This window comes from Prinia subflava, chromosome Z (assembly GCF_021018805.1).
Source record: "Prinia subflava isolate CZ2003 ecotype Zambia chromosome Z, Cam_Psub_1.2, whole genome shotgun sequence".
Lineage (NCBI taxonomy): Eukaryota > Metazoa > Chordata > Aves > Passeriformes > Cisticolidae > Prinia > Prinia subflava.
The window spans coordinates 60,712,843-60,740,161 of NC_086283.1; the positions used below are offsets into that span (position 1 = coordinate 60,712,843).

The 27,319-nt window shown below is 45.4% G+C and overlaps 1 protein-coding gene across 1 annotated transcript in view; it reads left to right on the forward strand.

The window, feature by feature from the left end:
- CORO2A (coronin 2A) overlaps positions 1-27,319 on the forward strand; it is a 72,802-nt gene that overhangs the window by 27,537 nt on the left and 17,946 nt on the right. The window contains exons 2-8 of the mRNA XM_063423749.1: positions 7,171-7,371; positions 12,421-12,537; positions 17,362-17,511; positions 17,970-18,149; positions 18,986-19,102; positions 21,339-21,443; positions 21,792-21,888. Coding sequence (XP_063279819.1) covers positions 7,171-7,371; positions 12,421-12,537; positions 17,362-17,511; positions 17,970-18,149; positions 18,986-19,102; positions 21,339-21,443; positions 21,792-21,888 — 967 coding nt within the window. The remainder of the gene's footprint in view (positions 1-7,170; positions 7,372-12,420; positions 12,538-17,361; positions 17,512-17,969; positions 18,150-18,985; positions 19,103-21,338; positions 21,444-21,791; positions 21,889-27,319) is intronic.

The following is a 27,319-nucleotide window of genomic DNA, read 5'->3' on the forward strand; positions in this document are numbered from 1 at the left end:
AAATTTTTTAGCAGATCTCGTACCTCTGATCACTGGTAGATACAGCTCTGCTCCAAACTCTCCTCTGACTCTCTGGCATGTCCTCAAGAGCAGTGGCCAAGCTGAGGTCTTTTGTCTAGTGTTCATGGTGACTGAAGCACAATCTGAACAGAAATCCCGGTGCAACCCAGTGGAGTGGAGCACGAGCACACAGTATACAGCATCCTCTTGTCTGCTGAAATACCTGACACCTAATACATGTCATTTCTCTCCTGGAAATACAGACAACTCATGCCATGACTTGGTACTTCAGCACAACGCCAGTCTGCCCCATTTCTTGCTTGTATTTTCAGAGTAGGGAATGTGCCTGGAAGGGAAGAAAATACATGGGCAACATCCATGTTGGTAAATGGTGGGGGTGCTCAGCCTTTCCCCTTGTATAATAAAGTCAGTGAAAATTTGTCACCAACACTAAGGTCATTGTTGAGTTGGGATGGGTGGCAGCAAACATTCTTGGCTCCGAAAGAGTCACGATGCCGAGCTCTTGGGGTTCGTCTGGTATGTTTGGGCCCACTACCTGACAGTCCTGCTCTGTGCACCTGGGAAGTAGAAAATGACTCACCTTCCTGGCAATCAGCAGCGGGACGTACAGAAGTCCTGGCTGCCAAGTCTTCTGGTGCCATCACAGCTGGAGATGTGCCTGTCTATTCACAGGGGAAAGAGGCAAGCTCTGCTTCATAGCTGCTTCTTTCCTGGGGTGACATGGTCACACTGTCCAGCTGTGGTTCCCTGGGTGAGCAGAGTGAGAGATCTCATTGCTGCCAAAACACTCCAATTCCCCTCCTTCCAGATGTGATGTGACCCCTATCTTTTGTGCTCTTTTTAACCTAGATCAGATACTTTTTATGATCTGATTCTGCTCAAGTGCCTTGTTCTGTTTTTTGGAAGGGTTTTGCGATTGGTTATTGTCGTCTTTTGCTTGTTTGTTTGCTTGTGTTTTCATAATTCCTATCCTCCCCCGACATTAATTTTCTGCTCAGATTCAGAGAAATCAGCTTGTGGATGGGGCTGAAGGTGCCAGACCACAAGCAGTCCAGAGCTGTGTGCTGGAGAGGTCACCTCCTAGCAGTGTGTGCAGCCGCACCCAAGGACTGGTATTTGTAGGAGATAAGGTGCCCATCAATCTTCTTTCAGGCCTTTCCCAGGATGTAAGGAAAATAATTTCCTGGTCTGCTCCTGGCACTGCCAGGAATATAAAAAACACAAAGGATATAAAAGATGAGAAATGGTAGAATAAAATCTTGACAATGATTTGATTTTTTACACTATTGGGGCTGACTCTGCTGCTATGAGTCTTCCACAAAATACTGTAGCGCCAGAATAGGGGATACTCTCAGTTTGATCTGGATTAAGCTACCATATATCTGGATTTCCTCAAATGCATTTCACTTTTTCCATGTGGTTATTTTGTCCAGGATTTTGTCCAAGATAAATTCATCCAGAATTCACAAACGTCGTGCATGTTTGTAGTAGGTTAACCCAGGCCAGATGCCAGGCACCCACTAAAGCTGCTCACTCACTCCTCTCTGCAGCTGGACAGGAAAGAAAATTTGATGAAGGGTTCCTGGGTTGAGATTAAGGAATGACCAGTGGTCATTCATCAAATAGCATCTCAGGAAAATGGGCTCAACTTAGAGACACAAAGTGAATTTGTTACTAACAAAATCAGAGCAGGATAATGAGAACTAAAATAAACCCCTAAACACACCCTCCCCCCACCCCTCCCTCCTTCCAGCTCTTTCTCCTACCCTAGCAGTGGAAGGAGACAGGGAGTGGGGGTCATGGTCAGTCCATCACCTGAGGATGCTCCCACTGCTCAGGAAGAGGAGTCCTCCTGCTGCACCCTGGGACCCCTCCCACAGGAGACAGTCCTCCATGAGCTTCTCTGATGTGACTCCATCTCATGGACACCAGTCCCCCTCAAAATGCTGCAGTGTGGGTCCCTTTTCCATGGCATGCAATCCTCCAAGGACAGGCTGCTCCAGCCTGGGAGCAGGGCCCTTCTCTCCACGGGTCTCCCACTGGATCACAGCCTCCTCCAGGCTGTGGCACCTGCTCTGGCATGGGCACCTCCATGGGCTGTGGGTGGATCTCTGCATCCCCCTGGATCCCCATGGGCTGCAGGGGAATCTCAGCTTCAGTGCCTGGAGCACCTCCTGCCACTTCTTTTCCACTGATCTTGATGTTTGCAGATCTGTTCTTCTCATATCTTCTCTCTCTGCTCATCTCTGATTGCAATTAAAACTGCACAACCCCTTGTTGTTTTGAATTCTTCTTAAATATGTTATCACAGAGGAGTTACCATCACTTCTAATTGGTCCAGCCTTGGCCAGCAGCACATCCATCTCTGGAGGCACCAGGGATTGGCTCTGCTGGGGATGGAAGAAGCTTCCAGCACCTTCTCACAGAGGCCACCCCTGTAGCCCCTTGCTATCAAAACCAGGCCATGCAAAACCAATGCAATGGTGCAGGCAAATCTGCAATCCTAGGATAAGTGGGATGCAGTAGGAAAACTGGGAAAATGCTGGGCTACGGTGAAGCACATGTTCAGTCAGCTGTACAGGCATGTGCCTGTTTGTTTGGTTCGACATTTCCTCTGAAGCAGTAAATATACCACAGAATGGCTCTCCTAAGAACACATTGAAGTGCAGCAGGCATCCCTAGGCTTCACAACCCTTCTAGGAGCTCACTCCTTTGGCAGGAGCTAAGACATTTGCAGTCATGTTTTGCAGGTGAGTCATGAAAAGCTAACTTTTCATAAACTGCTGTGTAAAAGAGCAAGAGCTCAAGCAGAGCAAAGTGCCTTCAGTGCTACTGCATTGTATTTCTAAACACAAGTGGTGGAACAGGAGTCTCAGTCTTTAACTACCTGTTCTGTAGAGGTCACATAACCATTTCAATGGTCGTGTTTGGTAAGCACCAAAGAGCTGAGTAGGCTGTGCTTGAGGGTATCAAAATACCTCAGTGGTTTTCTAGGCACTCTTTCAGGTGCCAAAAAGAAAATTCCCTCCTTCTGAGCACTGGGCTGAGTTTTGCTATGGCTTTGCATTTTGGTCTTGTAATTTCAGACCCAGCTGCTGAGCTCTGTCTTAAAAAATGTAAAAAAGATAACAAAGGAGCAGATTCTTAGTTGATTCCCTTCTGCTCTTCTTCTGTGATCTATTGCTGACTGCACTTGCTGCATCAAGCTTTCATGAAGTTTCCTCTGCCTTTCAGAGTAGTCCATATTACATTCATTTTTTTGGAGTCAAGACCCAGGAATGCCTACAGTGAGAGGCTACAGAAATAATTTTAAACTGTGTGTCCTTGCCAAATCTCCGATAGTTGCACTATATGCAACCACTACTATGCACTCCTATTATCCTGTTTACAGAGGCAGAGGAGCTACTTTCTCTCCTTATGCCAACAGTGAGGAATTCCAAAGCAAATGGATGTATTTTACTTTATTTTGTGTGAAGTACTACGTATTCTTTCATGAAATAATGAAGTGTTTCATGAAGTGTTTCCAGTGCTAGGGTTGCACATCTTAATAGGCAGAAGCTGTCTGGAAACACTGTCCAGCCTGAAAAAGATGGTATCCAGCCTGGTAAGCAGAGGTCTGAGAAGAGCTTGTAGAGATCTTTGTACTTCAGGAACACTTGACAGATTCAGGAAAAGATCTACTTAGTGTTCTTTACTGGGAGAGGTGGTACAAGGTCCCACGATTTGGTACCTGAGAGCTGAGTGAGAGGACATTGCTAAGCACAGTGTTTACATCAGCTGTATGATTAGAAATACATGAACAGGAGTATAATATGCACTATTTGCCTCCATCCCAGTTCTCCGTTCCTGCACAGCAAGGCTGGAAATACTGGGAATTAAGTGAGGATGACGAGGAGGGAAAGCAAGAGGTCGATTCCTGGATTGCAAAGGCTATGCTGCCTTCCCTCTTTCTCCAGGATGCAAAGGTCTCTGTGCTACCCAGGCAGAGGGTCAGTGATCCCTTCATCAGTCACTTTTATCCTTTTGTCAGTCCAGGATCAGTCTACGTGGTGGCACCAGAGGCTTGAGCAGCAAGTGAGGGAGGTCTTCTGCCTCTGACCAGAGACAAGACCCAGACCTCAGTCCCAGCAGCCTCTCAAAATATGCTGTCCATGTGTGCTGCCCACTGTGCGTGGGTGATCTGCATGCCCCTGCTGTGGGCACCCTGGCATCTTGCTGTCCCACAAGCAGTGAGGTGAGCTGGAGATCCCTCAGCTCTGGCTTCAGGCCTTGCCCAGTGCTGCACACACATGATTTCCAGGTCCTTGGGGCCCTGCCCGTACGGGCTCACACAGCTCAAACGTGGCTGTGCAAGGAGAGACCCTCTACACTCTGGCCAACCCTCCAGTGCAGGGAGAAAGCTAATGCTGTTAGTCCAAAAACATTCAGGGAAAGCATATTGTTAAGGAAGCGTGTAAAACACTTATTTTTCCGTCATTATAAAATGCAAAAATATGTCTTTAAATTATTTGGACATGATAGTGCTAGTCCTTGCTATGTAAAAGCAGTCCTGTCATACTGACAAAACATTGCTATATTTTTCATCACTTTCTTCCCCTCCCCCCCATTCCTTATACCAGTTGCTTTTTGCACTTTTTTGAAATGGTTGCCTGTCCAAACAGCAGATTTTATGAATGAGGAAGAAATGCGTTGTCATCACTTCCTGTCAGAGAAACAGGTGAGAAAGGTGAACCTGCAAGGCACACTTCAGGTTTATTGGGTTGAAAGTCTGCCTGTGTGGGTGTGCACCTTGGTGTGCTGGCAGTGGCATTTTTAGGGCAGTACAAGATACACATGGCTGAGATCCAGAGGTCCTAAAATCACAGAATCACGGAACAGTTGAGGTTGGAAGTGCTCCCTTGAGATCATCTAGTCCAGTCCTTTTCAAAGCAGTGTCAACTAGAAAAGTTGCTCAGGACCATAGCTCCTAGGATGGAGACTCCGTAATATTTTGGGCAACCTGTGTGCCAGTGTTGGACAACCCTCATAGAGAAAATGTGTTTCATTGCATATAAATGGAGTTTTCTGAGTTTCAGTTTGTACCCATTGCTTCTTGTCCAGTTGCTGGGCACTGCTGAGGAGAGTCTGATTCTCTCTTCTCTGCTACCTTTTCTGAGGTATTGGAATGCATTGATAGGATCTTTCTGAGCTTCTCTATGTGAAGAGTCCTGGCTTTCTCAATAATTTCTCCTGTGTTCTTGGTGACTCCTTTCTCCAGAAGAGGCTTGAAACTTCAGACCACACATCTCTCTCATAACTCAAGAGCAGTGTAGCTAGAATCTCCCTGCAGCCAGGCAACTTAGTTCCTTTTGGAAAGACAATAGTCCTGCTGTAAGAAGGAGGATGCCTACTGCTGGACAGTACAGTGATTTCCACTCCCTTGCACCATGTGAGTAAACTTAACCACTAAGAGTGTAATGAGCATGAAATTGTTTGAGAACACTGCACCTCTGGGGCTGTTTGGGGAACTAGCCAGTTGCATACAACCAACCTCAGCTTGCTTTCTGCTTGTGGACATCCCTTCTTCCAAGATCAGCTTTCAGGATTGCTGCTTGCTTTTTCAAATAACTTGCATTTCTTCATTTTTGTTTGGCACGGATAGCTTTCACTGTATAAAAGATCCCTTGCACCTAATGTTTTCTGCAGAAGAGATTTATTCAGCTAAAATTATAGAGAAATCAGAGTTAACATAGGTAAAACATGCTAAGGTAAAAGAGAGCAACAAAGATGACTATGAAAGCAACTGGTGATCTGCCAGTTACAGGCATGTGTGTTTGTCCGTGGTAGGGATGGCTCTGAGCTGTGTCAGCAGAACTGGGAGGAGGCAGGAAATAGAACTTGTGTCCTAGTATGTTCACAGCCCAAATCTTCCAGTGAGACCCCACCTGAAACAGTGTGTACAGTTCTGGTGCCCCCAACATAATAATGACATGGAGCAAGTCCAGAGGAAGGCCGTGAAGTTGCTAAAAGGACTGGAGCACCTCTCCTGTGAAGACAGGCTGAGAAAATTGGGGCTGCTCAGCCTGGAGAAGAGAAGGCTGTGGGGAAACCTCATAGCAACATTCCAGTACCTGAAAGGTTCTACAGGGAAGGTGGAGAATGACTCTTCTTCAGGAAGTGTAGTGGTAGGACAAGGACTAATGCATACAAACTGAAAGAGGGGAAATTTAGATTAGCTATTAGGCAGAAAATCTTTACTGTGAGGGTGGTGAGATACTGGAACAGGTTGCCCAGAAAAGCTGTGGATGCTCCATCTCTGACAGTACTTGAGGCTAGTTTGGATAAGGTCTTGAGCAACCTGGTCTAGTGGGAGGTGTCCCTGACCATGTCAGGAGGATAGGAACTAGATGGTCTTCAAGGTTCCTTCCAACCCAAACCATGTTATGACTTTGTGACTCTATGATTTTATGAAATCAGTTACATCAGTTCCATTAAGCCTCACTGCGCTCTATGTGAGAAGGGATTCTTGTGTTTAGCATGCTTTATGTGTAATTTAAACACCATTTAAAATGCTCTCTGTCAGAGGGCTGTAGTGAAGTTATAAACCAGACACGCAGAACATAATTGTCTGTGGAAAAAACATCAACAGGTGACTGTAACTATTCCTATGATCTATCAGACTTCTTTTTTTTCCATTCATGTGAGCAACATTTAGAATGGGTTTTGGTCTTGAACCACCTGAGGGCTAAACAAAGCATGTATCCAGACTGGCTTGTTCACTCATCATCTTTCCTGCTTTCCTTACTCAAGATGTTGTATTTTTCATGCCTTCTGAACTCTGTCGTACCAGAATTCACCTTCTCTTAAACTTGCTGTCATGTGGCCCTGCCCCAGCGATAGAGACTGCTGGGAACATGCATAGCCCAGCTGGCTGGTGATGCTGAGAGCTGTCACTTCTTCCCCACACTCCTCTCTCCATCAGAGATGTGCAACAAGGTTATGGCAAGGGGGCGAACACCAGAGAAAACCGCGTCTACAGCTTGCTGGCTGAGGCTTGGTCTGAGCAGCCCAAGTGGGGAGGCTGAGCCTATGCTGGGCAGAGGGGTTCTGCAAGCCCTGCTGGGACGGCCTGTCCTTACACCTCGCGGTGTTGCGTTTCTCTCCTTGCAGATGTCGTGGCACCCGCAGTACCGCAGCTCCAAGTTCCGCCACGTGTATGGCAAGGCCGCCAGCAAGGACAAGTGCTACGACTGCGTGCCCATCACGCGCAACGTGCACGACAACCACTTCTGTGCCGTCAACCCCAGCTTCATCGCCGTGGTGACCGAGTGCGCGGGCGGCGGCGCCTTCCTCGTCATTCCCATCAAGCAGGTGAGCTCCGCGGCGCCAGCTGGCTTTTGAGGGAACGTCAAGAGGCTGGAGGAGGGACAGGCTTTCTAGGGAGCTTGGTGGCAGAGGATATTCAGTTAATTCTGTGGCCCAAATTGAAAAATGATGGAAGAGGCCCCAGTTGCCCTAGCAGGTGACTCCTGCCATTGTGTGTATTTACATGTCTTGCATTGCTGCTAGCAGATTTCTAACACCTTGCTTCATTTTACAACTCATTAGCCCCTCTTGTATAATTGGTGTAATGTGCTGTTCAGATGCTTGTCTCCTGGGAAAAGCTGTAAATTAAAAAGTATTTAGTGGATACAGAGGGCAAAATCAGAAAGGTACTTCAGTGACATGGATTCAGCTGTGACCAAAGGAGAATATGGTATGTTTTGTTCTACCATCTCCTTTGTGAAAGAACGGAGACACAGTTATCAGGCAATGAAGCTCATAAACTTCAAGCATGGATGCTGTGAAGGCTTCCCTTTCAGAAACAAATCCCATGTATATGAGTTTTCCTGACTTAGGATCTGATGAGAGGGAGAAGCTGGCCATCTGATGTTTATTGTTTCAGTAAAATTAGGCATGCACTGATGTGGATTAACTTCGGTATGAGATTATGATCTCTCTGGAATCAGGACAGAACAGATGAAAGGCAGAAGTTCAGCCTTTAATTAAAAGTTAATTGATGGTGTTATTGCAATGCCACTTTTTCAATATATATTTGCTAAGGATGAAAGTGAACTGGTTGTGCTTGAAGAACCTAGCACAGTTTCCGGCCCTTCTGGACTTTGTTAATTCATTCCTTCAATGCTGGTGCTGTTTAGAGACTGTCCTTCTAAAATTAACCACTGCCCTGTTTTTCTTGACTGAGTCACTTCTGCCCCCGCAATGATGGTCTGTTGAGGCTCAACAACTTGTCTTTATCACAGAACTGCATCTGTAGGCAGACAGCTGTTGACTGTGGGGTGTGGTGTGGGACTGAGCTCTCAAAGTGGTGGCAAAAGTAGCTGAAGGTGCTTGCACTGCTTACTATTAATTTTTCTGTCTTCTCACCTCTTCTCAGCTGGGCTAGTCTTTGTAGTAATTTTTCTTTCTTACACCTGTTCAGATACTCCACCCAGTTCTGAAATATTTAATGCAGAAATCAAAGGCATGGTAGAACTAAAAAGATACAGAAAAGCATAATTAAAGTTTGTCAGTGAAAATGTGAAGTACTTTCATGTGAGGAAAGGCTTTGCAGTTCAGGCCTCAGTCAGTCTGGGAAAAAAAGGCAAATGAGCAAGATGTATAGAGCTGTGAGGAGAAGTTTAAGGAGCAACTGTTCCTGATTTGTTTGGCGAAGGAGATTGTGGAGAGCAGGGAGCAGACCATTAGCAGCAGATGTGAATGCTGCTGCAGTTCAGATGTGGGGCTCACTGTTCTGGATGCTGAATGAGTCTGGAAGAATTAACAACTTCCAAATGGAGCTATGGAGAGGAGTTCGTCCCTTGAGGGTTAAGCTTTGGTTGTGGAACAGGGAAATTAGGTGCTTCACACAGCTGTTCTCTGAATACCAGTTTCTGACCCATGCTGGGGGATGAAGCAGCCTCAGCCACCCAAAGGAAGGGTGAGTCAGGGCCTTTGATACCAGCTACTTTGTTTTGTTTAATTCACTTCCAAAGTGGTACCATCCCCTGCAAATCAGAAACTTTTGACTTGTGCTTCTGATAGTGTGTTTTTTTTGTGGCTGCCATCTCCCCCTGTGAAGGTGAGCCGTGGCAGACAGTGTACTGGAGACTTGGCTTGTGCCCTCGGCTGCCAGGGCATCAAAGGCAGCCTGTTCTGGAGACATGTCTGGGACAGTACTTCCCTCCTACAATGGACATCTGACTGTGGTTACTTTGGACTGGATTCACGGGAAGCAGTCACATCCTAAGTGTGACAAAGTGTGGAGGAAGAGCCCAAGAGCCCAAGAGCCCAAGGATGTCACACATTTTGTCAAAGCAAGAGATAGTAGCCAGGACAGGGAGGGCTGCGCTTGCTGAAGAGGATGAACAACCTGTTCAGGGAGCTGTTCTTGTCCCTCCCTCCAGAGCTTGCTTTACTTCATTCTGCATGTGTTTCTCCTAGAGGGGCTGCCTGTCTAAGGAATGAAGCCTCAGCTTTGCTCTAACGGCACCTCCTTGCTTGTTTGTTGTACTCCTCTCCTGCTGAGTCACAGACACCAAGCTCTCTCACCTCTCCTTGAATAAATACCACTTCTTTCCTTCTGCCAGACTTCTTCCCCGAGAGCCTGGGGGTGAGGTAGGGCTGGGGACATTGGCAGTTATGTAGAGAATGAGTTCTTTGCCCTAGATACCATCCTTCCAGCAGGCCTTTGCATTCAACCTTACAAGAAATTAGGTGGATATTTGCCATCACTTTGGAAATGGTCTGTTGCAGGGTGTGTCAGTGACATCCTGGTGAATATGTGCCACTGGAAACATCTGTGTGGAATGACACCACATCTGAACAGAGAGGGAAGGGGCTGTGGCCACAGGGGCTGCCTGGTGCCCAGAACAGGCAGGCTGACTGTAAATCTTGCAAGTTCAGGGAGACATGAGCTCAGTGACTGTACCTGAGAGATCAACTGCTTTCCCACAGTGTGGCCTGGCTGTGGATGCACAGCATGCCAAGGGAAGATCTTGACTGGGAGGGAAATTTTGTGGCCTTCCTTTGAGAGATGAAGTCCTGCCTTTTTCCTTCTCGGATGACCAGTCTCATTTGAGACTGCATGTGTCTCTTCTTCTGCAGCAAAAGGAAAGTGAGAACAAGGTCCCAAGAGGCAGGAGATTATTTGTGCCCAGGTCTGCAATCTTGAGTCTTTCAATGTGTCAGCACCAGGTGTGAAAGGGAGGACATCTGTGGCAGTGCAAACCTCCTAGACACAAACTCCCCTCCCTTCTCTCTGGGAACATGGACTGTAAAATGACACCAATGATGACCCCTCCAGCCTTAAGTAACTGATGCGTATGTGAGCGCTGTGCTGGTGCCCTTTAGGCTCAGAGGTGGGGCTGACCTCACAGTAATCAACCCTGAACAGATCTGCTGGGAGTGTTTAGACAGATGTTCCACTACAAGTGATTTTTGTCAGAGACCTCCAGCCTTTTTGAAACACTAGAATTTTAGAAAGGGAGTGGTTGAAAAAGGCTCGTTTTCAAGCTCTGCAGGCAACTGTGGGAGTCAGGTACCACTTCATGGAATGACAAAATATCTAGTTATTGAAACAGTTTTTAATCTGTAGAATGAAATTTCCTCCAGCAAAGAAGACCTTCACTTCCACGTGCAGATGTGCATCTGAGACCAGCAGCTCTAGCTTCATGTCAAGATGTTTGTTGGCTCTTGGGGGGTTCATGTGTAGTGAATCCTTCTCTGTCCCAGGGCTTGCAATGGGGCAGGTGAGACTGGTGGCCGGGAGAACATGGGCTCCTCTTCCAAAGTCTGTTGGGGAAGTGGGAGTGGGGTAAGGGAGCCGTGAGGGATGGGTCAGGCTAAATGGGCTTAGGACAGCCTGGGAATCTCCCAAAATGGAGTAGGGAGCTGACAGGCAAGTAGCTCTGTGAAAGGACAGAGTTCCCTTAGGGATCAAGGGATCCCTGTGGATCCAGCTCTCCACCCCTTCTAGTTGTCACCTTGAAGCCAAGCTCTGAAGCCTACAAAAGGACACTGTGGGTGGAGGAGTGCTTCTTATTAAAGGCCTTTTTTCTCTCTTCTGCCTTCCTAAATATCTTTGCATTGTCGCTATTATAAAAGGGAATTGTTTTAGACTGTAGTTTTAAAAAACACAGTATCTTACATTTCAAAGCCCTTTGGATGTTCCGTTTAAAGCAGGTTAGTCTGAGTTTATCCAACAAACTTTCCAGTGAAGCCTGAATGGTTACACATTGGTGTCCTGGTCTGTATTCAAAATTGCAAAACACCCCCCAAAATTTAAAAGCTGGGAAAATTATATCCTATCCACAGCCTGGTTAGGGGCAGCAGTGATTCCTCTTGGCTCTGCTCTCCTAAGGCCCACCTCTGGAGTGGCGTAGGGAGCAGTGTATCTACAGAAGTGTCTGCTTTCTAGGAGAGCGCACATTTGCAATCATTGTGGTCTGCAGTTCTTCCAGGTAGGAAGCAGTAAGCTGGTAAGCATCACCAGCTTGCCATCATGTCTGCCTTCTTAGGTGACTTTTGCTCTTGAACTGATGCCGGGGGTGGGTCATTGGGCTCCCCATACTTTTCCTGCTTATTACAGAGGGAGGCAAGTGTTGCTTCATTGTTAATAAAATCACCTCCACCCTTTCTACCATTTAAATATTCAGACTTGACTCCTAGCAGAGACCATTCCGGCAGTGTGGGTTCATTCAATGCAATACCGCCCCCACGTGGCACAGGGCTCTCGATACACCTCAGGGCACCTGGTGCGGGATTTGTACTACTGCAGAGGCCACCTAAACATGGGGGGTTTGTTATTGTTGTTGTTTGAGAGCTCAGAATGCTGACTGAATTCAGTAAATGGCTGCATTTAAACACCATCACAGAGAAATAGATACCTTGCTGAAAGTAAAACTTTGTAATTTGTAATTTGTGTCACAAATAACTTCTTGCTAAACCCAAAACCTAAACAATTTTTTTTTTTTTGCTGCTTGTAGGAAATGTCTTTTGAAGGAGAGTTTGCTGTTGTTTGTCCTCTCATCAAAAGATCTTTAAAAATGTCAAAGATTCATCTCATTCGTAGGTGTTTCTCCTCCAAGTTACATTTCGGTGCCTGAACCCAGTACTGTCTTCTAATACACATGAAGGCATGCACAGAATTTTTTTGACAGCAGCATACACTTAGAAAGGCCTGGGCAGTCTTTTCGTTCTTTATGATGGTATCATCAAGAGTTGACCTGCAGGGACTGCAAAAACCCATCCTTAACAGACAGAGAGCACCCAGGGCATTTGGAGCTCAACAAGCAGAAAAAAGTTTCTTTCTGGAGCTGCCTTGAAAATGTCCTATAATTCCATTGCTCACCTTAGGTTTGATTATATTTTTTTTTCCAGACTGGCAAGCTTGACCCACATTATCCCAAAGTATGTGGGCACAAAGGAAATGTTCTGGACATCAAATGGAACCCATTCAATGACTTTGTAATAGCGTCATGTTCAGAAGATGCCACAGTAAGTTTACCACCTTGCACTCTGTGTTAGTACCTGGCTAATGTGCTTTTTGTAGAATGAAGTTAAAAGAAACAAAAAACTCATGGATGAGATGTGAAAGCATGCAGATACTTATTTAAGAAGTCGGGTAAGAGTAAGATTCCTTTCTTTCTCCTGAGTTCAGACCTTGTGTGATGCCTTCCAGATGACATACCAAATCAGTGTAATAGGGAAGATCTATTCTGTGGGGGCTTGTGCCTTTTTTTGGTGTGTTTGTGTAATAAAAACAAAATCTGAGTTTAAAATAGAATGGCTAGTTTAATCTCTTTGAAACCCTTTCTTTACTTTAGAATAAAAGCTTCAACACAACATAATCTGGACCAGCTCTTTCAGATTTATTCCCCACAGAGCAAGTTTGAGCTTGTTCCTGCAGTCAGTTGTTCTGTAAAGTCATGCTGGGTCAGGTGTGGTGAGGAATATATGCATCATATTGCATACAGTTCTGCAGTGGATGCTTTGGCTGAAGTTAGCATGGTTAAGATGCAGACACTATAGCAATTGAAAGATTCAAGTCATGTTTGTAAGGGACAATTTAGCTCATATCTTCCTACTAGAAGGCCACTTTCAAAAGATCTTGTAATAAGTGTGATGTTGACACCTTTGACAGTGAGGACATCTAACTAACTACCATGCTTCCATGCTTTTTTCCAGAGATCCCATATGAGATCCCACAGGGTTTATTCTCACTCTGCCATACAGCATCAGGGAGGTTACTCCTGTCATTTTCTCTAGCCCTGGCTTGGTTCACATGCTCTGCCATTTTAGTTCTGCCAAAAAGTCACTCTTGATTATAAGCTTTTTAGATTGTCTTTCCTGTTTAGTGACTTGTCTTTGCTTGTTTGGATATGACCTCTGGCTTTTTTGTTTTGTTTTGTTTTGTTTTAAGGCTTCTTTCAGTTTCTGAACTGATGGTAAAGATTTTATCTTCCAACCTGTATGCCAGGTTATTATCTTCCAAACTTTTGCTGTCTCAGGAAGTATGACATAGCATGGTTTATCTGTGGCAGAGGCCACTGCCTTGGTCACTGTTTTGAACCTCATATGAGAACTGAACACAATCTTCAAAACATCCCACTGCAGTTATACTTGAAGGGAAGGTTAGGTGCTTTCTTTCACTGCCTCTCTAGGCAACCTGTTCCTGTTCTTCACTCCTCACACGGGGAATTTTTTTCCTTCCAGTGTATTTAATGACTGCGATATCTTACCCTGAATTTCAAGACAGAGCCTGGCCCTGTTTTCTCAGTAGTCTAGTAGGTACTGAAGGCTTTTACCAATTTACCTGGAAGCTGTCTCTTCTCCAGGCTGAGCAAGCCCATCTCCCCCAGCTTCTACTCACAGGATAAAGTGCTGCAGACTCCTGAGCATCCTGGTGGCCTCCACTGGACTCACAAGTTTATCAGCATCTTTCTCACACTGGTGGGTACAAAACTGGGTGGACTATCCCCAGCTTTCCTTTCCAGTTTTCTCCAGAAACTTCACACTGGATCTTTCCTCAGACTAAACAATGGAAACATGGAGCATGTCACTGGTCTCAGTACCAAAAGCTGTTCCAAGAACTCTGTTTTTGACTGTCCTCTCTTTTTACTACTCTCCCATCCTCATCCTAGCAGCAGGAAATGGTATCTTAGGGGTCCCCTGCACTGTGACATGGTGTAGACATCTCCTCCCTGCCTGCTGAGTGTTACTTGGGGTCACTGTCTTTTCTGATACCTCGTAGCTAGACCTTGGAAGTCACTTTGTCCAAGCACTACTCAAAGAACTGGGTTGCTCCAAGCCTGGTTTGGATGAGCTGGGAAGATCTCTAAGGTTACAGATCCTGTGGCCTTGCTAGGTCCTTCTTCCAGGTGTTGAGTATCCTTCCAGGGAAAATATCTTTCCAGGGAAAAAGGGATGCCTCTGATCTCCAGGCATTCCCCTATTGCCATATACATCCATTGCCTTTGATGCTCTCTTTGTGTACCTTCAAAGAATTTAGCTCCATCTTCTCTGTGCCTTCATCCTATGTAGTTGAAAGGCAGCCAGAGGCTGAACAAATTGTTTTCTTTCCAGCTCTCCTCAGATTCACCTCCTTCTCATCTCATGTCTGCTGTTGGACTCATTCTGTGGGTCAGCATCTTATTTAACCTGGCCTGTTCTAGAGAGCTCAGATTGGACATACTGTTGAGACATCTTCTCAGCAGTACTTTCTCTATTTTAAGAGAAGACTGAGAAAGGTTTTTTTGAGGGTCACAGAGGTGTCCACCACTTCTACTGGGCTGGACATGAGAGGAGAAGCCTTCCTTCCAGTCTGTTGTTAAAAGACTGGTGCTCTCTTCTATTTCTGAGCATTAGCAAGTAAGACTTGTGTGCAGGAATGCATCTAATTGCTTACTGGGCTAGGCCTCCCTTTGAGGAAGGCTACAAGCTTCTGAGTAGATGATGGAAATTTCACTTCTCCCACATTTCTCAGAGGTTTCTTGACCATTAACCAGCCTTTCTGGAGCTTGCCCTGGTGGTACTACTGTTACCAAAAATCAGTAAATATAAAAACTCCTCAACAGTAACCTATCATTAAGAAGCAGACATTCTTTATTCAGCTGGAAGCATGAGGGGATATCTCCTCTGAAATACTGTGCATGCTGGCTACAAGAGAAACTCCTGTTGTTTATATGCTATATTTTATGTACATAGTCAAGGAATTTTCCCTGAATAAACATACAGACATATAACAATAATTTCCCTCAAATCAGTAACATATTTTCTCTCCCTTTTACATGTGCATTTTTCTGCCCTGGGGATCTCTTTGGTCGTCCCTGGTGGTTGGTGACTCCCAAAGTCACACTTGATCAAGCAGTAAAAGTTGGCACAACTGGGCTGGTTGCTTTCCAGTTCTTCTTCTTACAGAATGGGCATTGTGCAGTTCCACAGGCCAGTGGTTTCTGAAGAATAGGAGTTGTATTAGCCCACCAGGTGCAGACAATTTTTCATCTGGCAGCACTACAGCTATCTTTTGTGGTGCGTAGCTGTAGCTGTGTAGAATGGTCTTTTTGAGCATGGGAAGGATTGTATGTTCTTTGGGAACACCGAGTTCCACTTCCCACTGCTGTTTCAGGCAAGTCCAGGACTGAGGCCAATGCAAATGCCTAGGGGCTGAGAGTTTGAGCTTATCCTCTTACCCCTTCTGTTCTTCTTGGTAAATCATCAGGCGTGAAGAGTTCAACTTGTTGAAGATTTGCTCCCTTCTGGTTAGAGGATTAAACTCTGTGCCTTTTACTTCATTTTATCAGGCTTTCTTCAACATGTAGCAGGGTAGACAGCTTGTTCGTGCTTGGGTTGTCCATGCTTGCTCTGCAGGCCTGAGTCCAAGGCCTGCTGGTTCTGCACACTGAAAAACTGGCAATTTCGGCCATTTAATGCACCCTGAGATTCCAGCCAGGTGCTTTTCTCTGCTTTTATCACCAACCATTTCACAGCATGAAGAGTGCATGGTTCATTCTAGACAGTTCTTGTCAGCATGAACAAAAACTATTTTTCCCTTTTCTAGTCTCTCAGCCCCATTCCTTTTGTGACAGCTGTTGAAACTGTGAAGAATCAGTCAGTTCGATTGCAAAGTGTGACGTTTCTCTAATTGCTGTAGAAGTTCATGTGGATACTGCTGGATTCTACAGCCCTTATGTTTCTGGTGGGCTTGATTCCGTATAAACACCGCTGAGAAGAGTGCTTATGATGTTTTCCAGGAGGTCCCGGAATTTGGGTTTGCTTCTTATTTGTCTTAGAAAGGAGTGATCCTCAACCAAACAGTAGCAGACTTGGGCAGCTGTGGATGATTTCCACAAACTGTGTTCCAAAGAGCATTTCACTTTTGCTTCAGGCTAAGAACTAGAAAAATTATGACACAAGCATAGTAATTTTCACTGAGCCAAAGGATTTAATCATCTGTTAGCATCCTAAATACATGTGTTTCTAGAGTTAGTGTGGGAAAGACTCCTTTTATACCCACATAGATTCAGTCCCTCTTGCTAGTTTCCTCTGTTGTTTTCATCCACCACAGGAGGACAGAGCATTTTAGTCTTCATGCAGCGTCCTTCTAGAAGGACCCAGAGCTGTAGGTGGGCCTGTTACAAGACAGCACACTCCCGGTGCTGGATGGCTTCAGTGGGGTGCTGCCTGGTGTCTCTGCTCAGGGTGTCTGCTTTGAGGCCACCTCTGTGGTGTTCTCTGAACTTTGGCAGATTGCTGTGTCATTTGCAAAGCGTTCAGCACCAGCGCAGATTTCTGTGACACACATTACTATAGCTGTTGTCTGACCAGAGGAGTTCTCAGTTCTTCTGCCAGGTGACATTGAATGGATCCTCAGGACCAGGATGAAGAGGCCCAGGAGAGGATTGAGCTTGGATCAGTCACTGCTATAATATCATAGAATCATAGAATTATAATATAGTTTGGGACTCAGATTTTCTGGCTACTGCTCAAAGTTTTTTAAGAGGCAAGGTCAACAAGATCAGTGGTTTACTTCTTCCCCTTGGGAATAACTTTTCATAATTGTGCTGACAGGTCTAAAGGTTGGATTGCCAAATTTAAAGAAACCCTATTAGGACTGCTATTGAAAGATGGAACATAAAGAGGAGTTTTCAGATCCACAGAAAAATAAAGATACAAATGATGAGGACAGGCATTCAAAAAAGCCAGGTGCATCTCTATTCACTCCAAAGGGAACAGTAATTCCAAGGCAGTTAATAGCTGTTGGTAAATTCAAAATTAGCTCCTTCTCAGGAATCTGATAAAGACCCATCCTGTGCCATTCAGGTTAAAATCTGGGACATTCCCAATCAGTTGCTAAAAAGAAACATTACCACTCCGAAGAAAGAACTTCTTGGGCACGCTCGAAGAGTCGGTCTGATTGAATGGCACCCCACGGCTGATAACATCCTCTTCAGCTCTGGCTATGACTACAAGGTGGGTCTGTGCTTCTATGACACCCTGTTTGGCTGTGTATTTTGAAAAGGGTTTTGATTTTAAGCTGTAAGATGGTACTAAGGAGTTTGGAAGCTTTCTTCAAGGGAAAATTCCATGGTGACTGAAAGGCAAAAGGATATTGCTGTAAGTTCAAAAGGACTGTCTTTATTTTCCAGTCTTCTGATGAACTTCAGTCTACTCTGCCCTTGTCATTTACTGAATTGGATGCAACATGCAACGCCATCCAGTTTTCTTTGTACTAGTGCATGTATCTGCACTGATGTTGTCTATTTTTATGTATAAAATGTGGTTGCAAAGGAAATTAAAATATTGGACATTCTTAGCTGACACTGATACCTATACATGTAGAGAAAAGACAAAAAAGTAAATAGAGTACACAAAGTCCCTGGTGTATGATACAGCAAAGAGCTGATTTGGTTTTATTACTTTTACTCCAGATAATGATCTGGAACCTTGATGTCAAGGACGCTGTTCTTTCCAACCCAGTGAAGATTCTTGACGCTCACAAAGATGTGGTCCTCTCCATGTCATTCAACACAGACGGCAGTCTCCTTGCCACTGCTTGCAGGGACAGAAAGATACGTGTGATAGACCCTCGTGCTGGAACAGTCCTGCAGGTAGGTTGGGTTCAGAGGTTTATGGTCCATCTGATCTCACCTCTTGGAGTGTTCCCTCTCCTGGGTAGCTTCATTGCCACAAAGGATGATGCATCTGTGCCCTGCATTGCCCAAGGCACTATGTGATGCTGTTCCCTTTTACTTTCCACATAACACTTGCTGTCATTGTTGAAAACAGGGATTTTGATTTTGAACTTGATACCATGTTCCTTGCTCCCTGAAACCTTGCTTGGATTGTATTATTTTCATAGGGGTCTCCTGCTGCCCTCTGAGGGACATCATGGGAGGGAATATAGAGATCAGGTGGGCAGGTGGATGCAAGTGTACATATGTCCCAATGATCAAGGTTGTTCTTGTTGCCTGCCTTTGTTGGCTAGGTGAAGCTGGCTGTATTTTGTAGCTATTTGGACAGTTTTGTGTACACAGAAAGTTCAGCCTGCAACTACTAGAGACTGTTGCCTTGCAAATGTGAGAATCAATAGTTATGGAGGTGAGATTGGCTCAGCTGGTCAGAGCAGGGTGCTGATAACACCAGGATTGTGGGTTTAATACCAGTATGGGCCATTCGCTTAAGAGTTGGACTTGATGATCTTTGTGTCCCTTTCAACTCAGAATATTCTGTGATCTGTGGCTGAGCTTTCAGGAATGATCCTGAACAGTTTAGGCCACGTTTTTCAGATGCCTCTGAAATCCTGCTCACCATAGTTCAGCTGGGCTGAGCAGATCTTTCAGACGTGAGTGAATGAAAGTACTACATACACTGTTGCATAGCTACATGAAATGTAGCTATGCAACAGATGTTGTCTTACTCATGCAATGTCCTTTCTCTTCTGCAGGAAGGAAGCTACAAGTCTCACAAAGTCAATAAAGTCTTATTCCTTGGAAACATGAAAAAGCTGTTTTCTACTGGAACATCTTGCTGGAATAATAGGCAAATTGCATTATGGGACCAAGTGAGTTGGACGAAAAATCTTAACCATACCAGCTTCAGTTTTCTCTCTTTTGCTGTCCCTTTAACTTTCCACCTGCCACATACACAAGAATTGATTTATAACAGCAATTCAGAAGTGATCTGTCAGATTCCTGAAGGGCCATAAGTCTTACAGCTGTGAGAGCTAACTGAGTTCCTGGAGAAATTTTCAACATAGAAGCCTAAGAGAACAAAGTGAATGCTGTGCCCATGTCCTGGTTTTGGCTGGGATAGAATTAATTTTCTTCTTAGTAGTTGGCACAAGGTTGTGTTTTGGATTTAGTATTGAAAGCACACTGACATTTGGGGTATTGCTAAGTAGTGCTTACCCTAAGGCAAAGACTTTTCAGTGTCTCATGCTCTGCCAGTGTGCAGGTGCACGAGAATCCAGGAGGGAGGATATCCAGGACAGCTGATCTGCACTGGCCAAAGGGATATTCTATACCATAGAACGTCATACTCAATTGGGGGGAGTTGGTCAGGAGCCATGGGTTGCTACTCAGGGACTGGTTGGGCATTGGTCAGCACGTGGTGAGTGGTTGTGTTGTCCATCAATTTTTTTTCTTGAGTTTTATTCCCCTCTCTCTTCTTTTCATTACAATTGTTCTATATTTTGCTGCTTTTTTTTCAGTTACTGAACTGTTCTTACCCCAACCATTGGGATAAGAATTTATCTGATTTTCTTCCCTATCCCACCAAGGGAAAGTGAGCAAATGGCTGCATGGTAGTTAGTTGCTGACTGAGGTTAAACCACAACAGCCCACTACAAGAAGAAACTGTTCAAAGGACCTCTGTGTGGTTACTGTAGCTCTGACTTGACTCTTACTGGTCTTACTGGCAAATGGGTCCTGGTGCTGGAAAGAGAAATTGAGCTCTGGACAGCCTACTCAGACGGCCTACTCAGATGAAGCCCTCAGTGAAGAAAAGTGTGTCGAGTGTTTTTGATTTCTGATGATTCCTGATGATAGAGTACTGAGGTAGTGCTTAACTGGTAATTTCCAAGACACGTTTTCCTGTCAGGATGGCTGCTGGCCTTATGAAACCCTGCTCTCATCTGCCTTTCATATGCAGTGAGATGTTTTTACTTTGTCAGCATCTAAGTATGTCCCTCTGCATCAACCACCATGCAGCACAATCTTTTATCTCTTTGTAGTGCTGTCACGCTTTGTTACCAGACAAAGCTGGTAGACCAGGTTTATGATTTGCTATGTTTCGGCTATGTTTGGACATAGCTTCTTTGCACATGTGAGAGGCAAAGCACTATGTTCCTGCCTGAAGGCTTTCCACAATGGTAAGCAGTGCTGTGACACTTCACGGGAATTGTGTCAGGGTTTTACATGCTTGGTTTAAGAACATAGCGGGAAGGTATGCAAAGCTTCCTTAGGAGGGCACAGGGATTGGCACAGGGCCTGCCCAGCAGGCCTCTTTCTCAGGCCCACACCTGTCTTTGTATCTAAACAGAAGCTCTGGCTTGCTGCAGCCTGCAGCTGGTCAGTTCTGCAGGAGATAATGTGCATTAACCCTATGCTAAATACAGGTTTATGTGAGAATCACCACGTGAACAGCCATAGGACATGAGACTCTGCCCTGTCAGTCCTCCCAACATCATTCCCTTCAGCAGTGCAGAGGTAGCTTTATACAAGACATGCCAGGTTTGCACGTGAAGTGGTGTGCTGTGTCCTCCTACATGGCTTACCTGCAAAAGGACAGTGGGAGGTTCTGTCTTTGCAACAGGCACCTCCCCACTGTGCAGTGCTGAGACTGCCTGGCTGATGCAGGCTGCTTTTGTGGGTGGTGCATTATTGTGAAAGTATTGCCTTGACTGGGGGGTTTTGAGAGAATCGAGTAAAATTCAGTGTGAATTTTACACCAGTGATGCAGGTATACCCTGAAGGCCCCTTCATCTCCTGGGGTCTAGCCCATGTAGAGGCAGGCAGTGTTTCTTACCATGTCTGCCCTAAAATGCCATCAGATGGTATCATCTGAGGTGTTATAGTGGTAGGAATTGATGTCCTGCCCTCAGTCAAGGCCTGGGACAGAGCACCCATTTCCCACCCCAGAGCTTTGCAGCAGTCTGTGCATGGCCCCCTGCCCAGGGCTGTGGGTCATTACAGAGCTGGGCTCTCATGCCACTGCCAGGTGGGTTCAGGTGAGGTGTCCTGGACTGGACGTGACTGACAGGTGATTGCAGCTGACTCATTTTCCTGTGTCCTGCCCAGAATGACCTTTCTGTGCCTTTACTGGAGGAGGATCTGGATGGCTCCTCGGGACTACTGTTTCCTGTCTATGACTCTGACACACACATGCTTTATGTGGTGGGAAAGGTAAGTGCTTTCCACATCAGCAAGTGCATGCCTGTTTGATTTTGCTGTTGGCCCCTATTGTGACAGACTGAGGTCAAAGATGCTCTTGAAGCGTGTTAACCCAAGGAAATAAGCAGATGGGGTGGGGCCAGAGGGTGCTTCATCATCAGGCCACATTTACCACGTTTACAGATGTACCATGTTTATTGTGGAGAGGTACACAGCTGGGTCCTAACTTTCCCATATAAGAATTTGAGGCTAAACGTTTGGTTCATTGTTGATCCTGCATGGCTTCTTGGGGCCAGGAATTCTTCTCAGACTGTCATGCTGAACAGCAGTCTGGCTGATGTTGCTTTTCTTTGTCTTTAGGGTGATGGAAACATACGGTACTATGAGATAAGTCCTGAGAAACCATACCTGAACTACCTGATGGAATATCGTTCTCCCTTACCGCAGAAGGGAATTGGTGAGTGGCAGAATGTCTAAAGTTACAAGAGGATTGTGGCTTTTTTTTATTGTAGAGGCTGCCAGAGTCTAGGACTATCCAAAATACCATTTAGAAAAGAGAATGGGTCTGGTTCCTGCACACAGGTTTACAGGCGCTTACAGTCAGCTCAGCCCAGCTCACCCAAATATGACAGGTAGTATTACAGGGTCAGAACTTGGGAAGGGCCCCTCTGACCAGCAAAGCGTGGGCTGGGCAGTTTAACCTGTCACTGCTGCATCTCCTCTCACATACCTGGTCAAGGTGGAAAGGAGGATAGTCTGGATTTAAAGGTGGAGAATGCTCCTTGCCATTTGTCAATCTGCTTCAAGATTTTTGACATTGAAATCTATTTCCATCATTCCCACTCTGTGATTTCTCTGGTAACAGATGCTTCACAGGTTAATGCCTTCAGTCTTTTTTGCTTGTCTACCTTCTTTTTTACTGACATTTCCTATTCAGAAATAGATATACTATGATTTGGTCACCTCTACTCCCTTGGAGACCCTTGCTTATTAACCTGTGTATTACCCCCTGTTTAACTCATTCAAGTAATCGAATTTAGCTTTCAGCCCTCAGACCTCATTGGTAACCCTTTCTTGAACCTTTTCCCATTTACTCTATGAGTCATATTGCTTTACATGTTTCTAGGATCATTAACACCTCTCCACTCTATCTGTGGACGCTCCTGCTCTTAGAGGACATTGGTAGAAATATTTGGCAGCACTGAATTTTGTGCCAGCAGGTTGCATTCCAAAAAAAATTAAAAGGAATATATTATTTAAAAAGTAACTTAAGGATCTCCTCATTATTCAGTTTTTATGATACTTCCAATACAACATCCTTATTTCTCATTGTTGTTGTCTCTTTAAAAATCATTTAATGGAAAGGAAGTGTTTTTAAACAAAGGTTTTAAAACATTTTAAACAAATGTTTTTAAAAGGCTTAAGTGAATCATGTCTACTTCCCTAACCTGCTTTGTTCAGCTGATCAAGCAGACTGCTAAGGTTATTGTACAGGACTTCCTTTTCCATATTACCAAAACAAAGTACTGTGTGAAGGAGTGGAGTTTAGATTCACTTTTAGATGAGGGGAAGGCTAACAAGGCTGACATCCTACTGGGAGTCTGTTATTGTCCACCCAGCCAGGAAGAAGAGGTGGACAACTTATTCTGTAAGCAACTGGAGAATGTTTCAGAATCATCAGCCCTTGTTTTTGTAGGTGACTTCAACCTGCCAGACATCTGCTGGGAACTTAATACAGTAGAAAAGAGGCAGTTCATGAAGTTCTTTGAGTGTGTGTAGGACAACTAATTTGTGGCAGCTGGCGAGTGAGCCCACCAAGAGAGGCACTATGTCAGACCTGTTGTTTGCAAACAGAGATGAGCTGGTGGGAGATGGGATGGTTGGAGGTCACTTGGGGCACAGTGATTGTGAAATTATAGAGTTCTTGATTTGGTGAAATCAGGAGGCACATCAATAAGACTTTTACATTGGACTTCTGGAGGGCTATGTTTAATTTGGCCTATGTAGGAGGCTTATTCAGAGAGTTCCTTGGGAAGCTCCCCTTAAAAACAAAGGAGTCCAACAAGGTGGGCGTGCTTCAAAACAGAGATTTTGGGGGCACAAGAACAGACTGTCCCTGTGTGCCAAAAGATGAGCCAATGAGGAAAACATCCAGCCAGATGGGCAACAAGCTTTTGAATGAACTTAGGAATAAAAAGAGGATGTATCATCTTTGGAAAGAGGGTCAGGTCTCTCAGGAAGTATTTAAGGGAGTTGCCAGGGCATGTAGGAAAAAAAATTAGGGAGGCCGAAGTTCAGTTTAAAATGGCGACGTCTGTAAAGGATAATAAAAAATCTTTTTACAAATATATTAATGGCAAAAGTAAGGGTAAGACCAACCTTTGTTCTCTATTGGACGGGGGAGGGAACTCAGTAACTGCAGATGAGAAGGCAGAGGTGCTTAACTCCTTCTTTGCCGTGGTCTTTAGTGGGAAGAGGCTGGAACAGGTGTCCTCCTGGGTTGGTGGATGGTGTCAGGGAGCAGAATGGTGCCCCTGTTATCCAGGAGGAGGCAGGCAGAGAACTGCTGAGCTGCTTGGATGTTCATAAATCTTTGGGACCAGATGGGATCCATCCCAGGGTGATGAGGGAGCTGGCAGATGAGCTTGTGAAGCCACTCTCCATCAGTCCTGGCTCACTGGTGAGGTTCCAGATGGCTGGAAGCTGGCCAATGTGACTCCCATTCACAAAAAGGGTGGGAAGGAGGATCCTGGTGATTACAGACCAATCAGCCTGACCTCAGTACCCAGTAAGGTTATGGAGCAGTTTATTCTGAGTGTCATCAGGCAGCACTTACAGGATGGCCAGGGTATCAGACCCAGCCATCCCAGACCCATGGGTTTAGAAGGGGTAGGTCATGTTTGACCAACCTGGGCTCCTTTCATGACCCAGTGACCTGCCTGGTGGATGTGGGAAAGGCTGTGGATGTTGTGTACCTGGACTTCAGCAAGGCCTTTGGCACTGTCTCCCACAGCACACTCCTGGAAAAGCTGGCAGCCCACGCTTGGACAGGAGCACTCTTTGCTCTTTGCTGGGTCAGGAACTGGCTGGATGGCCGGGCCCAGAGAGTGCTGGTGAACAGTGCTGCATCCAGCTGGCAGCCACTGACCAGTGGTGTCCCCCAGGGGTCTGTGCTGGGACCAGCTCTTTTCAGTATTTTTATTGACTACATGGATGGGGGTATTGAGGCCTTCATTAGCAAATTTGCAGACAACACTATACTGGGAGCATGTGTCACTCTGTTGGAAGGTAGGAAGACTCTGCAAAGAGGTCTGGAATGGTTGGATGGATGGGCAGAGTCCAATGGGATGAAGTTTAATAAGTCCAAGTGCTGAGTCCTGCATTTTGGCCACAATAACCCCTGCAGTGTTATAGGCTGGGGATGGTGTGGCTGGACAGTGCCCAGACAGAGAAAGACCTGGGAGTTCTGGTGACAGCAGCTGAACATGAGCCAGCAGAGTGCCCTGGTGGCCAAGAAGGCCAAGGGCATCCTGGCCTGGATCAGGAATGGTGTGTCCAGGAGGAGCAGTGAGGTCATTCCTCCCCTGTACTGGGCACTGGTGAGGCCACACCTCGAGTGCTGTGTCCAGTTCTGGCCCCTCAGTTCAGGAAGGACATTGGGACACTTGAGCACATCCAGAGGAGGCAGCGAGGCTGGTGAGGGGCTGGGAACACAAACCCTGTGAGGAGTGACTGAGGGAGCTGGGGTTGTTTAGCCTGGAGAAAAGGAGACTCAGGGGTGACCTTATCACTCTCTGTAACTCCCTGAAAGGAGGCTGGAGTCAGGTGGGATTGGTCTCTTTCTCCAGGCAGCAACTGACAGAAGGAGAGAACATGGTCTTAAGCTGCACCAAGGGAAATACAGGTTGGAATTAGGAAAAAGTTTTTTACAGAAAGAGTGATGAAGTACTAGAATTGTCTGCCTGGGGAGGTGGTGGAGTCACCATCCCTGGGTGTGTTTAAAAAAAGATTGGATGTGGCACTCAGTGCCATGGTTTAGTTGAGGTATTAGGGCATGGATTTGACTCAATGATCTTGAAGGTCTCTTCCAGTAGAATCTTCTGTCATGTAGAATGTACTGCTTAGTGAAGTCACTGGGTATTAGTAGAAAACTAAGCTTGGGTGCCATGAAGCAAGGTCTACAAGCATAGGGAATGTCTTTTGTCAAGGGAATTGATGTGTATATAACTTTGGAGTGTACATGCTAATGGGAGAGAAACCCACTGAGGTTATCAGGTACTTGGAGACCTTGTGTGGTTTAGCCCAAACACAAATGGACAGAATAGATATTCACACCCTTCTCATTCTCATTTCTGCTTTGGGACAGCATTGGGGGAGGGTACTTGCCTGAAGGCATTTCAACCATGTGTAGCTATTCTGGTGTTGTTTAGTGTAGAAGGGAATACAGGTGGCCTAGTCCCTGATAAGCAACAGATGTGTTAATTACCCAATACAGCCTTGCCCCTGATGAGTCACAGCTACAGCCAATAAAGATAAGTGAGATAAAAGGGAGTGGGGTTGGCTGGTCAAGGGAGGACCTTGAGGAAGAAGAAAGATCCTGAGGAAGGAAATAGTGAAGGAACGATACAGAAGCGAATCATTAAAAACCAATATGATCACAGATAAAGACCCTCTAACCAATTTAAGTTAGAAAGTGGCCGGGTTTATTCACTGGTGAGTGGCATGGAGTCATCTCTGAAAGGTGTGACCACCTTGAGCAAGGTCCTTTTCCCTCTCTTTATTTCCCAAGATCTTACATACAATACATATCCATAATCCCAGCACCTCCCATCTCCATTCAGTATTAAAATGAGGCCATCAGTCCTTCATGTGTGCGCAGTCCTTCTCTTGAATTGGGTCAGTGGTCTCAAAGGATGAAGTCAGGAGAGCTTCACCAGGTCTCTGTGACCCTCTGGCATGATCCAAGCCCCCCTGCTTTGTGACTGATATGAAGTCCAGGTGCTGGCCATTGTTCTCACTGGTTTTAATCTGTTCTTATAGCAGTTCACTTACCCCACTTTCTTCTATAAACAAGCTCTTAATAGCAAGCAATATAACAATTAACTCTATCTTAAGTATCTAATAATCATTAACCTACCATTTGCTTATCTAACTTACATCTTGATCAATATAAATTGCTTTTAACCCTTTGCTACAATCTTGTCTTTAAAATCATGATTCAGAAGGACTGGGCAAAACAGGAGAGAGAATCACTCCTGTGAGGACTGTCTGGGTCTGCAGCTAGAGCCTGTTGCTGGAACCTGCAGTTGTACTCTAGTTAGGTAAAATCCTGCAGTCAGAGTCTGCAAACCAATACTTGCAGTCAGAGTTTAGCAGGCAATAACCAGCAGTCAGAGGCTGCAAGGGAAACCTACAGCAGGAGCTTGCTGCAGCCAGAGCCAGTGAATAGTTTGAATCAGGATGGCTCAGCTCTAAAGAGGAATAAACCAGGATCCATTTCATGCTATGTTAAATGAGAAGTCTGTGCCTTGGCTCATTTCTACCCTCTAACAAGAGGGCTGCTGCAACAGTTTAGGTGTCCTGAAATTCCTTCCTAGTGATCCTGATACTCAAATCCTGTTGCATTCTGTTCTGTTATAGTCACTCAATTTGGACCCCATTAGAATCAATAGTGAACAGGAGGCTTAGCATGAAAACCACACTCTGTATGTAACAACATAATCTGACAGGAAAAAAAAATTACTTAGTCTTGTCATTTGTGCCACTGAGCCAGTTTTGGATGCAGATGTCAAACTATGCTGATGCTATGACTGCTTTCATTGTTTGATGACCCTTTTCACATGGCTTATGACATTAACTTTCCTAAGGAGATTTAGACTCTATTTATT